Genomic DNA, 21,422 nt, shown 5'->3' with positions numbered 1-21,422 from the left:
CGACTGCGCTTTCCTTCTCTTGGTATCCATCCTGTAACTCTAATGGTCCACCGGTGACAGCCCCCAAATAAGACTGAATTGCAACACCACGGCGTCAGCAAGCCTTAACCGCCGCCGCCGTACAAACTCCATAATGGCGCAAAAGGGACGAAGGACGGCACGAAGAATACAAGACCAGGGAATACTTTCAACTAAAGTTTTATTGCGAGGCGTACACCCTCTATGTAGGTATTAGCCCCTGAAAAAAGGAAGGAAATATGAATAAAAGGAAGTCAGATAAGTTATCGCCATAGATCATGTGCGCACGCGTGAGTAAAAACCTACACATCACGTAACGGGGCCATGCATGGTTAACAAGCATGGTGTCACGCGCGCACAAGCAAAAACAAACGCATATCTCACTCGATGACCGCGGAAACTCGCTGTGGAAACACTGGAGTGAGTAAGCGCGGCGGACAGCAGCAGCGAGCGAATTGACCTTCGTCCCGCCGCTCGCATCAACGCGAACTAAGCCGCGAAAACGCAGCGCAGGGCGGAAGTACTCTGCCCCCGCAGCAGATGGCTTTCAATGTGCAGCCGCCCGGGCGGGAGCGCGAGGCGTACTATGCCTCCCCCCCTCCTTACCCTCCCTCCGGAGCGTTGCACGCGACTGGATGACGGTGCGCTTCCATCCCGCTTCGTTCGCTTGCGTGTGGGAGACTGAGCCGCGATTGCCGGCTCACCCTCGCTCGCTTTCACTCGCACACAGAGCACACGGCACGCGGCGACGGCTTTATCGCCCGTGGACTTTGTACGGAGCCTCACGGCGACGCCGACGGCAGAAATGCGCCTCGAGTGTCCATATAATTGCTATCGCAATAAAATATATAAATAAAGATCGTTCTATATATGTGGTTGTCTACTCGTATTAGATATACGCAAGGTAACGTATATTTCAAAATCACTGATCGTTACTATTCAAAGCGAATTCGGAGCTCCAATACGCGTCACGTTGAATATGCATTCGACATCGACCACACCGTCACATGAAAACCGTTGCGGAACTGCCCATTAAAACTTTGCCGTAATAACCCGAACTTCGAGCTTCAGGTAAATTGAACACCCCCGCGTAGCTCAACGCGGCCCCATTTCATTTCTACGTGGGGAGTATTGCTACATACGACCACTTTACTTTGCTGTTCAAAAGAATTATCGTGTTTGACGGGATTTTCGACGTCCCACGTTCCGTAATCGGCTACAAAAGAATAGTGTCTCATTTCTCGTATAAAGCTTTCAGCGAATGATTATCTTGGGCTCTTGCGTTGTGCCCATGACGAAAAAACAATTAAAAACCAACGTGGCTGACAATGCAGTATATTTATACTAAAGTAATGTTTAATTTAAAAGACTCATTAGAGAATGCGCGAAGCATCAACCTACCAAATTCAGTTTCTTCAGTGCAGTCTGCAGCTTCTTGCTGTACAATTATGCACCACCTGTGAAAATTCTCGAAGCTTGCTAGTTTGAGCCTTTGCTTCTTTTTTTTTTTTTTTCAAGAAGGAATGTAGTCTTCTTTTAACACTGACCAGCGCTGCCAACTATTATTCGAGCTTTTCGTTAAACTGAGACTAAGAAGTCGCTAAATTGTCGCTAAATTTTGCAAAAATTGCCCCGAAAACTGTCGAGTTAACTTTGGATAACGAAGGCATTTTGGGACATTATCTTATAGGCTAACGTGCGCGGCGTAACGCATCCACCAAAGCCTTTCACGTTCGTTTGGTGCCCGTGCAGGAAAAGCATAAACTAACAAGTTACCAGAAGATGCAGAGGGCTCTTAACCAATACGCTTGCAAAACAACGATTGACAGGGCTAAAATTCCGCGTTCAGCTTCAAATTGTAACTACTAAAATGCCGCACGTCCCAAAGAAACAGGGCTAACTGTATTTTCTTTGCACGATAACGCACAACCCTCCAATTTTCTATCGTTCAGAGCTCGCGCAAAGAGTAATCAATTCAGCGAAACGAGCTTCGTCATGTTGTTAACACCGCTGATGACTTACATGGCATTAATTTGGGTCGAACGCTTCGCTTCCGTCCCTTAATCCACCTGAAAGCTGCTTTCAGCATTTATTAGCCCGAAAGCCGCGAGATAGAGACGCAATGCGTTTAAATTTGCATGGGCTTTACGTTAAAAAGCCCAGCCACTCCATTATGCACGCATTTCTACACTTGATCCGCGATATTATCCGCCAACTGCATCATTAATACAAGCATAAAATTTATTGCAACATGTTCCAGTATACAGTTTATTTGCTGCTACGCTTGCTAACGTCTACGCATCGAACGCGTATGTAGTGAAACTGCAGTCCCCCCAGGCGTCAAGACCCATTCTAACGAGTTTTGTAATGAACAAAATAGTAATGATAATAACTGAATTTTTAGCGCACTTTAAAGCGTATTTACCTCGGAAGTAACCGCAGCGCATGGCCTCTTTGGAGACCACCGTTGCTTCATCAAGGTCATAGAGCTCAAACCCTGTACGGACAATTTCGGCCGCCTCGAAGTAGCTTTTGAGTAATAAAGTACGTTCTAGAAGGCAACTATTTAAAGCAGCTTTTAACTTCAGAGTCGCTAACGAATCACCAAACTGCTGAGTCGCTAAAAAGAATCGCTGATAGCTAAACAGACAAAGAAGTCGCTAGATCGGGCGAAAAAATCGCTGCACTGTCAGTGGCGCGCATGAAAACGTAGGGCAATCAATCAATCAATCAAATCAATCAACATATCTATCTATCCTGAAATCCTGTCCTCCCACTAAATTCTACACTTCTATTTATTTTTCTATCACAGTGGGTTCCCATCTCTGGTCGAGTCATCCTGTTTTAACATCAATTTTGTTCATTAACGGCAAGAACTACACCACAAACAATTTCATGCATTTCTTGCACATTTGGCGTAGGGAGATAGAAACCATCGGGTGCTTAATGCGTGCGACGCTTTCCATGTGTGTGCATATATTGTCATCATCATCATCATCAGCCTATATTTCTGTCCACTACAGGACGAAGCTCTCTCCCAGCGATCTCCAATTACCCCTGTCTTGCGCTAGCTGATTCCAACTTGCGTCCGCAAGTTTCCTAACTTCATCACCCCACCTAGTTTTCTGCCGTCCTCGAAAGCCGCTTCATTTTTCCTGGTATTCATTCTGTAACTCTAATGGTCCACTGGTTATCCATCCTACAAATTACAGGGCCTGCCCAGCTCCAGTTTTCCCTCTTAATGTCAACTAGAATATCGGCTATCCGCGTTTTCTATCTGATCCACACCGCTCTCTTCCTGTCTCTTAACGTTAGGCCTAACAATTTTCGTTCCATCGCTCTTTGTGCGGTCCTTCTGTGTGTGTGTGTGTGTGTGTGTGTGGTGTGTGTGTGTGTGTGTGTGTGTGTGTGTGTGTGTGTGTATGTATGTATGTATGTATGTATGTATGTATGTATATATATATATATATATATCCGTTTAAGGAAACCGCGTCTAAGGGCGCCATGTGAAAAGGTCTGGCCGTCGTCGTCACTGCTGTTCGCGTGCTTTATTCCAGCCTAACATTGCGAGGAATGGATAATACAGATTGCCTATATGCCTAGAAAAAGAAAGCGTTCCCGTACATGATAACGAAATGGCCTAATCCGGCAGTGTACATATAGATTATACTGATGACCACGATGTCAAATGTTCACTGCGTGTCCCCTGGCGGACAAACGAAGTACACGAAAGCGCTTTTAAAGTAAGCATCGCTTTTAGCGAACGCAAATAATAAGCTCCCTTTCGAACTAAATGGGGTGTCGTTAAGGAAGGAAGGAAGGAAGGAAGGAAGGAAGGAAGGAAGGAAGGAAAATAAGAGGTGAAAGGCAGACAGGTTAACCAGGTGAAGTGTCCGGTTGGCTACTCTGCGCGGGGGGATGGGGTAAGGGCAGAAAAGATTAGAAAACAAGATTTCAAAAAAAGAACAAAAAAACACATCTGTCCGCACAATTCTATAGTTTTTCATGAAGTCCTGTTTCTTTTAAAAAGCGAACTAGCGCTTTTAAAGCAGTTCGTTCCGACGTCGGCTGGGACCAGGGACCAAGAATTCTGGCTTCCGTAAGGGGACGGCTGTTTATCTTGTCGAGCGTAGTTCTGAGGACTTTCCTTTGTACACTAAAACGACGACAATCACACAGAAGATGTGCTATCGTCTCTTTGCACCCGCAAGTTTCACAATCTGGACTTGTGGCCATTCCAATCAGGTAGGAGTACGCGTTGGTGAAAGCTACTCCAAGTCTTAGGCGACTAATGAGAGTTACCTCCCGTCGTGGTAAGCCATGTGGAAGGCGGAGCTTCAGATTAGGATCCAGGGAACAGAGGCGCTGGTTTTTAAAGTCCGTTGAATTCCAGTGGGCTAACGTAAGCTCGCAAGCAAGCGCACGGAGCTTTCTTGCTGCGTCTGTTCTGGACATTCTGTTCTGTGACGTCTGTTCTGGGTGTCGTTAAAATAACCAGCGTGCGGTTAGGGGGCGCCTGGCTTTCTTTTCTGCAGGCCCCGCGTGCATCCGAAGTAAGCCACATCGGCAAAGTGATGCCGGCGTCCCTGTTATCGTTGTATTGCTTTTCCAGCGAGCCGGCCCCTGAAATTCGGAGGCAAGAGCGAGCACGAACGAGATTGCAAAAAAAAAAAAATTATCCGGGAGATCTGTAAGCACAAGATCTCAAGGAAAACGCACGCTCCGCAGCCTCTGACTAACGGCTCATTCACACTGACCACCCACGGAGGTAACCCGACCAAGTTGGTCAAAAGGAGACCGATCGCAAATCATCGCTTTGGTCGAAAAGCGACTGTTTTGGGCCAGTCGCTAGCTGCCACATTTTTTCAAGCACGTCACCGCAGTCGCCAACCTACTAAACCGATCAGCGGCGAAGGAGCAGGACGCTGGTACACGCCCACGGTTATTTTACGTGGAAATAGAGGGTTCTAGCGTATCTGGTATTCCGCTAAACGCAGGCAAATCAGGCGGAATAGAGGGTGAGCGGGGCCGCAAGCGTGAGTGGGCTGCACCGGGCAGGTTACTCCCGCTGGCGCCCCCGCTCCAACCCCCCCCCCCCTTTTCACCCACTATTCCGCTCGACCTGCCTGGGTTTAGCGGAATACCAGATACGCTAAAACTCGCTAATGGCGGTGCGAGCAGACGTGAACGGCAAATATCGTGAGACATTTCGCTGTGGCGACGGGCAGCAGGTCGCGCTTTACCGGTGTGAACGTCGGTTGCCAGCCGCGGACGACCTCGGTGAATCACCGGCCTGAATACGCTACAAAGCCCATAAAGTGCACAGAGCTATAACTTTGAAGACGAACTTCAGATGAAGACGCCGTGACATAGGCAGGATGTTTACTGTGTCGCGTTGGCGTCTGGTGATCGCTGCCGCGGACGCAGTTCATCGTTTGGAGTTCGCTGGACCCATGTATATACTCCAAGCCAAAAGGCCGTCGAATTCTGGCTCAACTAGCAATCCTGCCGTTTCAACACGCACGACAATCTCTGACGGGCGGGGTCGGGAGTCTGACGGAACCTCGTCCAAATATTTTATTCGCCTTGGTCGGCCCCAGTTGTGTTTCCTTCTACCTCTGACAGAGTTGCCGCGACGCCCATGCACAATAAACTGCACTCATTCTCGGTGTTATTGAAGCAGACCCTTGCGTCGCGCTATACTCTCTTATTTATTCGGAAAATCAGTTATTGGAAGCCTTCAGAATGTCGATGGCTTCATTTGCGAAAAGCAATCGCATCATTTTCCTCTTACACTCTCTCACTCTGCATTTATTGATTGGCTGATTGATTGATTGATTGATTGATTGATTGATTGATTGATTGATTGATTAACGTCGCAGTGGAGTACTCGCCGACGCGCGCCTCCAGGGCAAGCGAGCGCGTCGACGCACTCTAGGCAGTAATCTGTGTTGCAAGTGTTCCAGGCACAGTTATTTTGTTTCTCATACAAGTAATCGGCGGCAAATCAGCTTCGGCGCGTCTTAGCAGTGCTAGCGTGCAGTACCGCTCGCGCACGTCGGCAATTTATGATCGCGCTCGCGAGCGAGCCGGCGCGACTGCGTGCGGTTCGCATCCCAACACGCGTCGTCCAGGAAGGATAATTTCAGCTCGTACCTTCGTCACGTCTGATCGTGGCTGCTCTTTTATTTTTTTCTTGAACTGCGCCCCGGGGCACGACGTAAATCATGCGCGCGGGAAAGCTCGCCTCTCCAGGACCCGTGATCACGCCCCCGAGCGAGCCACGGCCACGGTCCCAGCCGGTCAGTCGGCGCAGGATATGATGCGGGAATATGCGGGAACGACCACATCTTTCACGCAATCCGGCACGTCGAGCAACGGCAGCAGAAGAGGGGAGCGATGCACGAGCGGCGGAAGCAAGCGCGCAAACCGCAACGGCAGGTATATCGACCAGCAATACTTGTTGCTAGGGGGAGCTGGTGCTTCGATGATGTGGTATGTAGATACGACGCAGATACGGGTTACAGAGATACCAATAAGTACACGCACCTGTTTGTTTGTTGTAGGATAGAGAGAGAGAGAGACAGAAGAAATGGGAAAGGCAGGGAAGTTAAACAGAGGGGACGGTCCGGTTTGCTACCCTACACTGGGGAGAGAGGCGAGGGGGAGGTAAGGTGACGGGAAAGTAGAGTTAGAGAAAGAAATGGAGCACAGATACACAATGGCAGTCGGTCACTGTCACCGCATACTATCACCGCACAGCACAGTAGCACTTGTAGCACTGTAAACATGGATCAGTTCAGGGACCTGTAGTGGACGTTTGGGGACATGGATTGGGAACATGCCGGGAACATGTATGGAGAACATGAGGGGACATGCGTGGGGACATGTATGAGGAACATGAAGGGGCCGTGTGGGGACGTGTGTGCAGGGAACAGATTGATGTAAGGAAGGCGACAGAAATTTGCTACCGTGATATTTTTTATTTTCTTTCTTTTTTCTTTTTTTTTTTTTTTTTTTGATGTCAACTGGTGAGGGTTGGTCAGCACAATCGACGGCTTCGAAAAATCAGGCTCAGAAAAATCGGTCGACGACTGTGGTCAGTTTTACTCTGAACTAGGTGCATGTAAATGAAAGCGAAAACGCAAAATCATCGGTGTCAAAACGAAAATCACGAACGGCAGCTGTAAAAATCGTGCATTTAACGATAAAATCGCAAAAAGGTGGCAGATACGCTGGCCCCGAGTGCCTTTGAGTTAAAGCAGCGCACTCGAAGAAAAAGGGAGACACGCAGCGAAATAAGGACAGACAGAAAGCTCTGACATATGAGGCGGTTCTCGCTTTGACTAAATTATGAATAACCAAAGATAACCTCTGGGTATGCCTGTTCTGCATGACAAGGACAAACCGCCAAACAAAACGACAAGAAAAAAAGAAAAGAAAAACGAAGCGGCCCTTCTACGCCGGAATCGAAAATCACAACCAAAAGCACACGAGATGAAAGAAACGTACATCGAACGATTTAAATTGACTTCCACGTGGAGGAAGGGCTACACATGAAAATCTCGCAGAAGGCAAGGTGATTGCCTACGAAATCAAAAAGCGAAGCCTGAATACCCATGGAATACGAGAGGAAATTAAAAGGAGGGCGAAGCTTGAATGAATGAAATATACGACGTTAGGATGTAAACATGGGCGTGTGGGTTCATAGCATATTCGGAGATGAAAGGCACGTAGGCGACGACACACATAAGGCGCATTGTGTGTGCATATCTCTCATGTGCCTCGTCGCCTACGCGCCTTTCACCACGGAATGAATGAATGAATGAATGAATGAATGAATGAATGAATGAATGAATGAATGAATGAATGAATGAATGAATGAATGAATGAATGAATGACCAGTGTTTCCTCCGCCTCCACCCAATCATAACACCAGAAAGTGCAGAAAGCGCGACGCAGCAGCGGCGCGGTGGGGCTTGAAGAACGGCGTAAATATAACAAAAGCACGTGATCGATGAACGGATCGGCGCTTTCCGGGCGTATATAGGGCTATACAGAGCGCGCGTGCGCGCAGCATATCAAACCCCAAACGAAAGGCGCAGCCCGAGTTCGGTCCCAGAGATCGCAGGCCGCCGGTCCATCCGGGGGCTAACGCACGTAACAGCAACGACAACGCGGCGCGGTAAGGCCTCGATAGTGAGTGTATGAGGGGGGGAGGAGCATCGTTAGCTGCTGCAGCAGCAGCAACACGTCGGTTCGAAGGAGACCGCGAGAGACGGCGCGCGCGCCCTGCAACAAAGACGCTGATGATGGTCGGCGATGGCCGTCGTCGTGTCGAAGAAAGAAACCGTGGCAACGGCGGGCGGTATAGGGTGGGCGCGCAGGAGATGCGTGGGTGTGTGTGTGTGGCCCCTGCGTTCGATAAGGCTCGATCGGCGTCGCCCGAGAATGGAACTCCGGCTGGGAAGAGGAGGCAAAGGAGAAAGATGAAAGGGGTCGCCTTTACGCTGACCTGGCGCGGTCATCGCGGACCCTACGCGGACGACCGATGACGAAGAAGACGACGACGGGTTATATAGGAAATATTAGGGAAGACGGCGCGCCGGCCGGCGCCAACGCCGATATCGATGACCGGAGATGACCATCGCGGAATCGCAGAGGGCGTCGACGCAAATGCCTATAACGGCCGCAACGGCAACCAAGTCGCGTGCGTCGAAGAAGGGGGAGTGGAAAGAGGGGGCGGAGTGAAAGTGTGTCACCAGACCTCGGAGTCGATGAAAAAAAAAAAAAAATGAGGAAAGTGAAGACTCGCCATTGGACGTCGTACGATATACTATGTAGATGCGAAGGCAGTGACGGTGCTACGATGGTTCGCGCGCGACCACACCGGAAGGGGGGAGTGGGGGGCTGACAGCGACGCCCTATAAATCGCGTTAACCTCCGCGAGGAAAAATGGCGGAGAAAATAAATGACCGCCGACAACGCAAGAAAACCGCGAAGTACAGAACGGAAGAACATGTGTCCGATAGCTGAAAATGTCGCGGGGTCGCGATCTGATCGGTGAAACCTGCGTTGATCACTCTGCGCCGACGTTATAGCAGAGGTCCCCGACAAAAAAACACTCGCATCGACAAAAAGTAGAGTGGGCGCAGTGTATACTATATGAGGCGCGAATAAAACGTCGATCCCGTATCGTGACCGATCCACGGCCGCGCCGAAGCATCTAGAGTGCCTACGGGCGTCGGAAGTCGTTAGACGACCAAGCGTGCCGACTGGTATACGTATAGCAACGACGGACACACGCATTTGGCGAGCGAGCTTACACCAGAAGGAAACTCGAGTTGGCGTAAGGCCGGTACGGAAGAGGAGTATGCAGCATAAAGAACCTCCCGGGAAATGACTGCCCATATATGGGAACGGGAGAAAAGGAGTGTGTATATATATATATATATATATATATTATTTGTTTCAGCGAACACTTTTTAAAAATTTGTAAAGGTTGCCTGTCTGTGGCAGATAGCAAAATTCTAGTACATGAGCTGGTCTACTCGACGAGGCGGACATTATACTCGCACAAATACTGAAATACATAATTGATTGATTAATAAACAATCACTAATTACGTTTTTAACCAAGTGCCTTATGGCCCATATTGCAATTTACAAATTGTAGCCGTGGAATTCGCAAGCCGGATGCACTTGGAACGAATGCTCAGGACGACACCCGTTACCAGATATGAATTCCTGAACTTCGCGGAGAAATGCATTGGCGTTCCAGTTATTATGTTTAACAAAACGTCGTTTGCTGCATTGAAGCAGAGAAGTATGTGCCAAAACCATGATCTGATTATGAGGCGCGCCGTAGTGGGGGGGGGAAGGGGGGACTCCGGGGTAATTTGGACCACCTGGTTTTTTTTTTTTTTTTCTTTTTTTTTTTTTTTTTTTTTAACGTGCACCTAAATCTGTGTGCACGGGTGTTTTTCGCACTGAGCCATCCTTTTCATTAAAGTTCCATTCTCTTTCATTTCGCCGCCCGTCTAAATGCGGCCGCCGTGGCCGTGATTCGATCCCGCGACCTAGTGCTTAGCAGGCCAACACCATCGCCACTAAGCAACCACGGCGGGTGTCCCTGCGCTTCGAGCCGTCGGTGGATTAAACCTCGCGATGCGATCTGCCAGCCTGCTAGTTAGCTCGGATGGTAGACAGAAACAACCTCGAAAATGCGTTGGTCCCGGCTTCGAATGCCGGCCCAGGACAACTTCCTCCTCGGCTATACGAAGTTCATTTCCGAGAAACCCGTATATTGGTTACCTTTGTAGCTTTGTAATAAATTCGAGTGGATGACAGCTTCCCCCCCCCCCCACCCCCCTTATCCTGAAACAAAGTAGAAATGACGCAGTATGCGATCGAAGGACGGCGACAATGAGGAGGACAGGAACGGGGGGCATCTCCTAACGAGGCGGACAGGAAAATGGGCGTCGCGCCGACGTGAGCGGGGAAGAAAACCCCTCGAGGCGCGCAGATGATAACGACGCGGCGTTGGTGCCTGCCGCAATATAACGTTAATGAAGGCGACGAGACACGTAACACCGGCGTCGAGGAGAAAGCCTTGTGCGTGACTCGTGTGGCGGCGAGTGTTGCAGATGACGACGGCAAGAACAGTCGGGAGTGACAGCAGACGACGACCACGGTGCCTCGAACGCAAAAAAAAGAAAAAAGAAAAAAGAAAAAAGAAAAAAAAGAAAAAAAAGAAAAAAAAAGTTACGACAGATGTCGGCACACTTCCTGAGAACTACGTTATAGCAAACCGTTCTTGAATACTGAATATGCTTACAGCGCAAGGGCAAACAGGGATAGAGATAATACGCAGAAAGAAGACCAAAAACGAAAAAAAAAATACATATACAGAACGACCGCTGTAACCTAATCACGCACTACGTGGAAAACTTTCTTCACTTCTGACTGACGGTGTGCAAATTGAGGCTGGCGAGATAGCGCCATGCGGAAATGTGTAAGTGTGCCATCGATTTGCCGGAACCGGCAAACAGCTAGATTATATTGAACACTACACGCGCACTTGATATGACGTGGTTTCATATGGTGTGATTAGGTGAAAACGGCGCTTCTGTACTTTTAATTTCGATGTTTTCATTGCAGTGTCCTGTGTAAGTGCTTATTGTGCGAATGAAACCAGTTGGAAATCAGCGCTGTTCCGAGTTGTTTCTCGTCTTCTGTTCTTGTTTAATTAACCGTGCGCGCTTTATTCACATTCAGGATGACACACAAACTATAGTCCAAATGTTCACCTTACTGTACGTTCTTGAATCGCTTCTAAATAAACGTTACGCGAGGAGACAAATGATGCAAGCACAAGCTCACATGGCCTCATGAGTATGCGACGTGGAATGCAGCGATGTTTTAGCGAGTGATGAAGGAGACGCTGCGCGAACAGCAGAGCCGCGCGTACAGAGAAATACGAAACGTAGCGATGCATGTTTAACGCCTCGACACCCTTGACAAACACGAATCAATCAGCCCCCCCATAACGCTACCCAAACGCGACCGCAAGTGAAATATTTATTGTTCTACGAATATTCCTGTTTTCCCTCTCTGCGCCAGAGCTGTGCAGGGGAGCCTCTGTTAGGTTGGCTTTATCGGCCATTTTCGGGGTCGGAGGTGGGACTTTCACCACTGATACAAAGGGCGCGTGTTCTTGAGGTCACGTTGCGGGGTGTGCCGCAGATGTGCTGGTTAACGGCTCTGTTCTGCGCGTAATTAAGCAATAAGAGAACAAACGCTACTCAAATATCCTAACTGCAACAACCTAGCAGTGTTGTGCTATTAACTTACATTGACAGTCATCGTCTATGAATTGGGCACTTTTTTGTAGTTTATTTTACGCGAGAGACTATGTGCGGCTCAGATTCGACAATTTCGAAACTATGCGCCAGTAGCACTCCTTTATTTAATTAAGAGCTTCGTTACAACGAAAACATTGAACACTCGCGCGAATAGAATAATACGCGAGCGAGCAGACACCAATTATGAAGGCAAGAAGAAGCGTGTATAGCGCAAACAGGGGTGTGTTTGTGTGTGTGTCTGAGGGGGGGGGGGGGGGGGGGGGGGTGTTGGAGCCGACGTTGACAACGACACGGCACCAAACAGCTAACGAGCACAGCACACACACACACAAGGGGGGCGCACGCACAAGCAGCGTCAGTGCATGATCACGTTGAACGCTGGGCAATCAAAGAAGGAACGCAAACAATCCTCCGACGCGAAAGAGCATCACGAGGCCATCCCCGGAATGAGTAAACAGAGAATGTGTATAGCCCGAGAACGACTATCGAGAGGAAGACAAAAAACATATAAACGTAGTAGAGTGGAGGCGGGGAAAAACTAAACCACACGCAACCTGACTACGACGGCAGGGGCAAGAATGCGGCCGTCGGGGCCAAGTGTCTACACGCGTCGGTCGACTACACGCAAACCACTAATTGGCCAGCTCTTTCTTTTTTTTTTTTCGCTACCTCCCTTCCTCTTCGTCCTCTTGCCTAAACGCGTACGCGGCGAAGAGAGGTATACACGTGTCGGCATTATCTCCTGACAACGCGCGGAATTAGTAGTACGGGAACGAGACAGGTCGGTTTTTTTCGCTCGGCTCCTTTTCTTTCGATTTTTCTCCCCGTTCTTTCCCTAATGGGGAAAACGGAGCAAGCAGAACAAGAAGCTCATTCGGCCGCTTAATTAGGGAAGCCGCCGCGAGTGCAGGAACGCCATCTCCTCCGCGGCGTCGGGATAAAAAAAAAAGTAGGGGTGGGGGAGGCGTTAAAGCAGTGTGTATGTGTGTGTAGGCCTGACACGTTGACATGCGGGAAGGAATGCGGCAGCGCGAGAACAGTCCGGCGCCGCGTTTTTAATCTACGAGGCACAGCGAGGCACGACGGGTATACTAATAGGGGAGGAGACGGTCTGGTGGCGACATCTCTCGGCGGGGCTGTCGGGCGCCGGAGGGTTGAACCGAAACTTTCTTTTCGTTCGGGTTCGGCGAAAACGGTTCACATACGGTCGAACTCCGAAGCAAAAAAAAAAAATGAACGGTTCAACTCAGCTTGAACCGGTTTATGTTTATTTGCATAACGTGGGAGTCATAACAGAAACAACAGCTCAAATTTACTTCGTACAAGAACTCAACGCTACTGCTGAGTTGCATATAAATAACGAATAAAAAAATTACGTAGAATCTCCTCAGGCAGTTATCTGAATGATGCGCAAGCATTTCGTAGTAACAACGTGGTGCTGAGTGCTCACACTCAACACTGCTGGTAATCCTAGCACTGCTCAGCGGCTGCGGTCGTCTTGGCGCCATTATACGGTAAATGCGACAGCGCTGCAGCGACCCGAACTGGTGCGGAAGGCGGCGCAACGTGAACTGATGAGGCAAGCAAACTACTGCAGGTGGCGGCGCCAGGAGCGCTGATGACGTTCCGATCCAAAGTCACGGCTGCTCCACAGTTCTAGTTTACTAAAGGCTAAAATTAAGATGTGCCTAGTGCTGTGCCTGATTGCATGCGTCCCGTGGTCACAGAAACGCGCTCGTGCCACTGCTCGCGCGTTCGTCGTCGTCTTCTTCCACAGCTGGGGAAAAAAATTGCTGCTGGTTCTATCCTGAAAGCGGTCGTATTACGCGAAGGACGGACGGACGGACGGACGCTCGGACAGTTTTCTCGTTGTGTAACCATAGAAATGCTTGCGCATTTAAAAAATGCTGGCTCTCCCGTGATCGAGAGTAGATGTAAGCACGAAATGGCTACCGGTAAAGCAGACTGGTACCGCGACGCAGGCCTGAAAGCTTACTGAGCCGAAATGAACCTGTTTTGAACTGAACCTCGTTGCAAGTCTCGTCTCGGCCAAACAACCATCCGCGGCGCGCCGGACGCTGCCGGCCTGGTCACGCAGCGTGGCGCCATCTCTCGAGGCGGCGCAACACCCGCGCCGCGGAACTCGCGGACAGCTGACGATTAAAAGAGCACAGGCAACCCTTTATCAGCGCCAAAAGATGACAATCAAGTGTATGGTGCACTGTATCTGCCTTTTGAACGTCGCTATTGGAAATGACAAATTAAACTTCAGCATACTAGAAGTTACAGCTTGAGTGATATTGTGAACAAACATTAGGTACAAATCGGAAGCAATATTTTTAAAACTTGTTTGGGCAGTAACTAGCGTATGTAATGCAGTCCTGTACAAGGGGTTGGAGGCCAGAAGGGGTTGGGGGCCAGAGACCACATTTTCTTAAGTTTTGACTGGTTGCCCGGGTGATCTCGTTTTGCTCTCGCAACAATGCCCAGATGTTCTTGTTTCGTTCTTGCCCCACTCTCGTCTTGAGTGCCCAGATATCAGCTCTGGATTTTGGCTCAAGGTCTCTTGAATTTTGCCGACAATGGGAGCTAAAAGCATTTAATGCTTAAAATAAAACAAAACATGAAAGAGCAGTTTTTCATTCCTGTTCTTAAAAGAAAGTCTGATTGTGGAACCACAACTGAAAATCACTATGCAATTTCAATCGGGCCTATTTCAGTTCACATACCAGCATGATCAAAAGCGACTGCATAGCTAGGAGGCGCTTTTTCATCTGAGCGATTACGCAGGCCTCCCACCACCAGAGAGCTATTTGACGGTCATCAATTTCAAATGCTCTCGAATTTATTACTAATATGTATGCCTCTCAACGAGCCACGTTGAAAACCACAATAACGCAATGACATTGGTGCCACGTATCTATAAAACGACAGCGAGCTCACGTGCATTTACAAACGAGGTGGCACAATTCAGATACGAGTAAAAGCAACACATGGACAAATATCTCCAGAGAAGGTGACGAACCTGGAAAATAAGCTTTTTTTCTTCTTTTTTTCCGTTTCGGTCAAGGCGCCACTGACGGTCTAAAAGAGGGGCGGAAAGAGACAGTGGCGCTACTTCTCGCAGAACGTCACTACTTGGGTGCGAAATTCGACAAGTGTTCTGTTTCGCGATCTATGGTTCTGACGTATACAGTTGCTCATAGAGCTTCCTGCACTTGGGAGAAGGGCGCTGCCACTTCCTCATAAAATTAAGTCCAGCTGGACAGTCTATGACAGTCCATAGATTTCAAACAGACTGACCTGCCATTTCACTGACTACTTTTTCATCATATAGGATATACAGGGTGTTTTTGACATAACCTGAACCAAGGATTTTAAAAAAGTGGTTAACCGCAGCTGAATGAAACCAACGACATGTGGTTTACCGTCATGTGGCACTCCTTAAGAGTATTTTTTATATTCTGCTTAATTAGTTAATTAACTAAGATCAATTATGCAAAATTTTTCATGTGACTTTAGGGCCAAGAGCGTTACATTGTAGATGGGATTCAGAAATGACCAATCCAATTTTTTGTGGCGACGTACATGCAGTGTGATTTTTTTTTCAGTGCTTAAAGAAAGCCCGCGAAATATGGAATAAAACCACGTGACTGCACTCATGCACTGTCGTATTGCAGCACTCTCAACCGTGCTTTGAGCAAAAAAACAGTGCCAACAGGTCCAGAGTAGTCTCATGCCGGGACGGCTGTCTGGCAAGCGGTAAAGAAATCTTGCGACGATATGTTCCTCGTCGAGCGTCATCTGTAAAAGAAGCGAAGCGAGGGCAGGCGGAAGAAAAGCTGCACAGACCTTGGGTTGCCTCGGAGCGCCGCGTGGTGAAGGGCGTTGAAGCCATTGTTGTTGGTGAGCGTGATGTCCGCGTTGTGGTCCAAGAGGAGGGTAAGCATGTCGTCCCGCTTCTTGCTGATGGCGTCGTGGAGTGGCGTGTCCCCCTCGCAGTCCTGAAGATAACGGAGCGAGCCGGTTTTCTCCTAAGTCTTTCTGCAACTGCGCCTAATCTAATCTCTGTCTGTAGAGCACTGGGATGCCCACAACTTCAGAAGTGATGCACTGATACATACGTGAGTGATCTATCAACTTCAAAGATATTGCTCTTAGGGTACACTGTGCTGCGCCTAAGTTTTCTTTCGACGACAGACCATGGCACGACAATGACGAATCTTTTTCTTTATTTCTTTAACTGCTGATGCACTGAACGATCGAGCAGTCAGTGTATGAAAGACTATAACCACAAAAATCGAGCTGATATTGCCACATATGGCGAAGAAGAATTGCGCCTATATGAAGAAGATTGTGTGCCTGTTTCTTCCATCTGCAAGCCACCAACAAAGCGCAGCACTGCAACCACATCTTGCGCTCTTAAAAAGCCCCTTAAAAAGCAGTGCCCCTTAAAAAGCAGTGCTGCACGGCTCACCTGGAGACTCGGGTGGCAGCCCAGGTCGAGCAAGGTCTTGACAACGCCCATGTGGCCCTTGTTCACTGCAATGTGCAGGGGAGTCTGGCGACGCTTGTTGCGTGCATTCAGGTCAGCACCGGCCCGAGCTAAAAGCTCCATCACACTCGGCTCGTCTCCAAAGGCAGTGTGGTGCACGGCTCGGTCACCATCTTTGTCCTGTCATAAGGCATGGCAAAAGACACGGCACAATGCACAGTGAAGTGGCTGCACAGAGCCAACGCAACGTGGCACCACTGTAAATTCTGCCACTACTTAATGCCACACACTGTGGAATCTCGTTGATATCATCTTCACGGGAACCGGAAAATAAAGCGTATCTGAAAATTGTATCATCCAACGTATTATCCAACCAAATCGTATTATCGGGAAAAGAAAAAGAAATATTACAGTCGACGACCGATAATTCGGACTCCATGGAAAAGGTAAGTAAGTCCGAACTATCGAATGTCCGAAAAAAACGGATGATGAGAGAACAGCGAAGGCTCGAGTTAGGTCCGCATGTGACGGCTCTGGAGCACACGGCACATAGTCATCTAAGTCAGAGTCGCTGTTTGGCGGTTGCAGAACCTGCTCTATAATGTCATCGTCGTTCAATTCGGCACATAACGACACCGCACTGTCGACCTCTGCTAACTCTTCAAATGTAACTGTGTCTGGGAACGGCACACCGCAGGCTCACAGGCCATTAATGACGTCTGCATTTGCGCCCGTTGTGCTGAGTGACAGTTAAGGCTCTTCCGTTGCAGAGTCAGGTTCACTGCCGAATGTAAATCTGGCGTGCCGGAAGCAACTGTCGATTGTGTCTGCTGACACTGCCTTCCAGGCATCAGCAAGTATACTCACGGCGGCCATCAAGTCGACGTTGTACTTAATTTGATTATCTAAGCACAGAAACACGTGGTGCAGCAGGCGAGAATGGTACAGCACCTTTAAATTTTTGATAATGCCTTCATTCATAGGCTGGAGAATACTTATTGAGTTCGGCGGGAGGAATTCTAGTTCAATCGCTTTCAGACAGCTGATCGGCGCATGGGCATTGCAGTTGTCCACGAGGAGAAGAACCTTGCACATCTGAAACTCAAACTTCCGATCCAGTTTTCGCCATGCGCTTCGAACAGGTTTTGTGTGATTCACATCTTGGTGTTGGCTTTGTACCAGACAGGTAAAGTTCTTTTTCCCTTGATGCATCGAGGGTTTTTCTATTTTCCAACCACCAGCAGCGGTAGCTTTTCTGTCCTCGAAGCGTTGCTGCCTACAACGACAGTGACTCATTCCTAGCTGAGCTTCCCTCCGTGACAAGGTTCTCCAGACCAGGCAAGTGTCTTGTCTGGCAGCAGCTTATAAAGAACCCCGGTCTCGTCGAGGTTGAAAGTGTCGTCCGGTGAATAGTGCCGAAGTAGCTCAACAAGCTTTCCATTGTGGTAGTTCGCTACCAGTGTGCTAACCACTGCACCGCTTTCACTACACACTTTTTTTTAAGCGAGGTAGTAGCACTTCTTAATGTTTCTAAGCCAACCGTCACTGAACTTAAACCCGTCAATGCCAAGTCCAAGTGAGAGGGTCTCGGCCTTTTGCTTCAAAAGGTGGCCAGAAACGGGAGCACGCTGAGCGACGGTAGCGTTAAGCCAGATGCTCAACGCTTTTTCTAACTTCGGATAATGACGTTGGCACACCCGTTTCTGTTCAGCTGCTGAAGATTTCTTCGTAGCACCTAAAATCTTCTCCTTATTCTTCATGTGGTCCAAAATGGTTCGTTTAGATGCACTGAATTCTCGGGCAACTTCGACCTGCGAACGGCCACTTGGCACTTGTTGAATGATAGCCGCCTTCTTCGCCATTGACAGCGTTGTGTATTTGCGGCGTATCATCGGCATGGTCTTCGGCGCAGACTGTGAAGGCACAGTTGGCGCCGTTTGACGCAGACTTCTTAGGAGACAGCAAGGCGCTGTCTAGAACGCAAAACTGAATGAACAAGCAAAGAACGCTGTACAGAAGGTAAACAGAATGGCGATAACACACCAATAGCGGCAGCAGCCCATGTGCGGGGATGCCGGAACAGGAAGTGATGATCGCGATGTTCATACGACTTCACAGTTGAGGCTGTGCCTCCAAGATCGGCATTTGCAGTTATAAATCTCTGAGGCTTCATAAAACCAGGCCTCATAGATCACCACTTAGCTTTTTATCTCTAAGGCCATACCTCGTATCGTCGAGGTGCCAGAGGAGATAATGGCGGCCGATTCAACGTGCGCGACAGTTAGAGATGGGGTCCGGATTATCGAACGTAGAGCTGGCAGCTGTCCTAAATATCGGTCATCGTTACGTATTAACTCTATGAGGCCATCGGCGGTGCTGCGGAGCAGTCCGAATTACCGAGCCTGTCCGAATCCGAATTATCGATGTCCGACTTATCTGTTGTCGACTGTATCCCAAAAAACGTATTATGCAGAATCATATCAATGAGGTTCCACTGTACTAGGCACCACACTGATGTGCGTTACACAACGTAACGAGCAGCTTGCGAAAGTTCCCTGCGACACTCTGTGCATCACTAGGTGTGAATTAAACACTGGGAAAACTCCAATCAAAATTATTTAAAAATCTGGGAGGTGTAGCAGTGCTTATATGTGTTTGTGCTGCTGAGACAGGTACGCAGCGACCTTGCATGGCCCTTGGAAATAAGACAGTGGGGAGAGTTCCCAACAAGCGATTACTGTTCCCCAGCCTTTTCTGAATGTGCCACACTTACTTACTGAAAAACACTTGCTCTAAAATAATGGCCACAAAGTGAAAGTTCCTTGTTCAAAATGAAAGATGCAGTGTTGTGCAGACATTGTAAAATGACGAATGAACACGATGCACATTTGGACATGAACGAACGGCTCACCTCAATCTCAACATCTGCACTGTGGCGCAGGAGGATCTTGACGACCTCCACGTGACCGTTCTGGCTGGCAGCCTGGAGGGCGGTGTGACTCGCAAACACCCCGTTCACCTGGATATTGCAAAAACAAGATGGCACGAGTCAGCTGCAGTTTTAAGCTTTTTTTTTTTTTCTTTTCAGAATGACCATTTGGTCACGTCGTGTTTGCCTCGTCCTCGAAAGCCGCATCCCCCCTTAATGTGCAAAGCAGCGCACGTCAAATGAGACTGGTAAAACAGCCATGGCCAAATGAGAAGCACAACTCACGTTGGCTTCAGGGTGCTTCAGAATTTCCTCGCACTTCTGAGCGTCGCCGTTGGCCGCCGCCTTGACCAGCTCCTCATTCACATCTCCGGAGACATGGTTCTCGAACAGCTTCTTGAGCAAAGCACTCAGGCGTTCTGCCAAAAGGCAACATAAAGCAAGAAGGGGAAAACAGCATGAGGAGTTGGTTGGTGGAGCTTTCCTTGTGATTAAACATTAGTCAAATTACTTGTATACAAGATGGCACAAACCACACGACACAGAGCACTGCAAAAGTAACACTACAGTATAGACCACTTATAACGTAACCGCTTATAGTGCAGGATTAAATATAGTACGGTCTTTTCAGACTTCCGTTAATTTTCCCGTAGCACTCCATCTATACACGTATCGCTTATAGTGCAGTTTCGGGAGACAGGTTACAGTGCAGCTGCCTGGAAGTTTGGCAGTCAACTGAGACGGCGAACACCCCCTCAAGCCGCAGATATACTCCAACGTAATGCGAGTGTGCACGTCGAGCTCCGCGACATCATGGTGGAGAACAACCGGCATCGCGCCATCGGGCGTGTTCCAACGTTGTTTGTGTGTGAATAGCTCCGTACATATTTTTCGCCCGATGCACCAAGCCCACGCATCCCAGCATTCCTCACGAGGTGCGGGTAGAATGACGTAAAGGCTGGAGCACTCGAAAGCACGTCCGTCGCTGCGGCTCTCTGCGCATTAACAAGCATGGTGTCAGGCATGCACAAGCGCAGTGCTCGCCGTGCAACATAGTGTATGGGAGACTGTGCCGCCGTCACAGATGGCTTTCAAGATACAGCTGTCCCTGCGGGCGGGCGTGTGCGCTTAGAGTAAACGCACTCCCCCCCCCCACGAGCTTTGCGCGCAACGGAAGACAGCGCGCTTCCTTCCCGCTTTCCTCCCGTGCGTGTGCGAGATTGAGACGCGATTACCGGCTCAACCTCGCATGCTTTCAGTCGCACATACAGCACACAGCGACGATTTTATCAGATTCAGATTCAGATTTTATTAGTTCCAAAAAAGTTGTTACAACATCAATAATCGCCCATGGACTTTATACGGAACCTCGTGGCGACAGTTACAGCAGCTAGAAATGTGCTTGGAGTGTCCATATAATTGCTATCGCAATAAAATCATTGTTTTGGTTATAGTGCGGTACCGCTTACAATGCGGATATTCGCGACACCGGTGACTTACGTTATAAGCGGTCTACACTGTACATGGAATTGCTGATTTGACAGACTCATCAGGAATGGACATACTGCATGTTTCTGAGAACAGCTGCCTCAAATTAGTAAGGTTAAGTATATCTTTTTAATAAGTGCATGACGAATATTGCACAAATTATGATGTTCGGCCATTCTTATCACCTGTATTTTTCTTCTGTTTTAAATACAGTAGGACCCCATTCATACGGTTTGGAAAACAACGCGAGAAGACATACTAACCTGGAAAACGTACGATCTGAAGTCAGTAAAAACATTGGCAGACTGTACTGCAGTTGACATTTGCCTAATGCGAAATGTTGCTTGGATTGTTGCAGCACGGGACGCCGAAGGGTGCAGAGTCAGTGTGGCCCGAGCGGCCCGAGACACCGAAGACCTGAGTTGTCGTCTTTGCGGCTTCGGCAAGCTTGCACTTACCGACGTTCGTCTGGTTGACCACCCTGCCTTTCCTCTCTTCGCTGTCTCTCTCTCTCTCTCTACGCTCCTTGAATTCGACCTTGTTCAGCAGCTTCTTTGAGAGGGGCATTTTGGCGGGAAGTTTTAGCGCGCCCACTCGGCGCGAATCGTTGCAGCACTAGACATTGATGC

The 21,422-nt window shown here is 48.8% G+C and overlaps 1 protein-coding gene across 1 annotated transcript in view; it reads right to left on the bottom strand.

Moving 5' to 3' along the window:
* Positions 1-15,666: 15,666 nt before the first annotated feature.
* LOC119431565 (E3 ubiquitin-protein ligase mib1) overlaps positions 15,667-21,422 on the bottom strand; it is a 31,969-nt gene continuing 26,213 nt past the window's right edge. Inside the window, exons 9-12 of the mRNA XM_037699044.2 lie at positions 19,591-19,724; positions 19,288-19,395; positions 16,359-16,556; positions 15,667-15,885 (exon numbers count right to left, since the gene is read on the bottom strand). Of these exons, the coding sequence (XP_037554972.2) occupies positions 15,682-15,885; positions 16,359-16,556; positions 19,288-19,395; positions 19,591-19,724 (644 nt within the window). The 3' untranslated portion in view covers positions 15,667-15,681. The remainder of the gene's footprint in view (positions 15,886-16,358; positions 16,557-19,287; positions 19,396-19,590; positions 19,725-21,422) is intronic.

This window comes from Dermacentor silvarum, chromosome 10, assembly GCF_013339745.2.
Source record: "Dermacentor silvarum isolate Dsil-2018 chromosome 10, BIME_Dsil_1.4, whole genome shotgun sequence".
NCBI lineage: Eukaryota > Metazoa > Arthropoda > Arachnida > Ixodida > Ixodidae > Dermacentor > Dermacentor silvarum.
The sequence above is the reverse complement of the archived record's forward strand: the minus strand, read 5'-3'. Positions and strand labels throughout refer to the sequence as shown.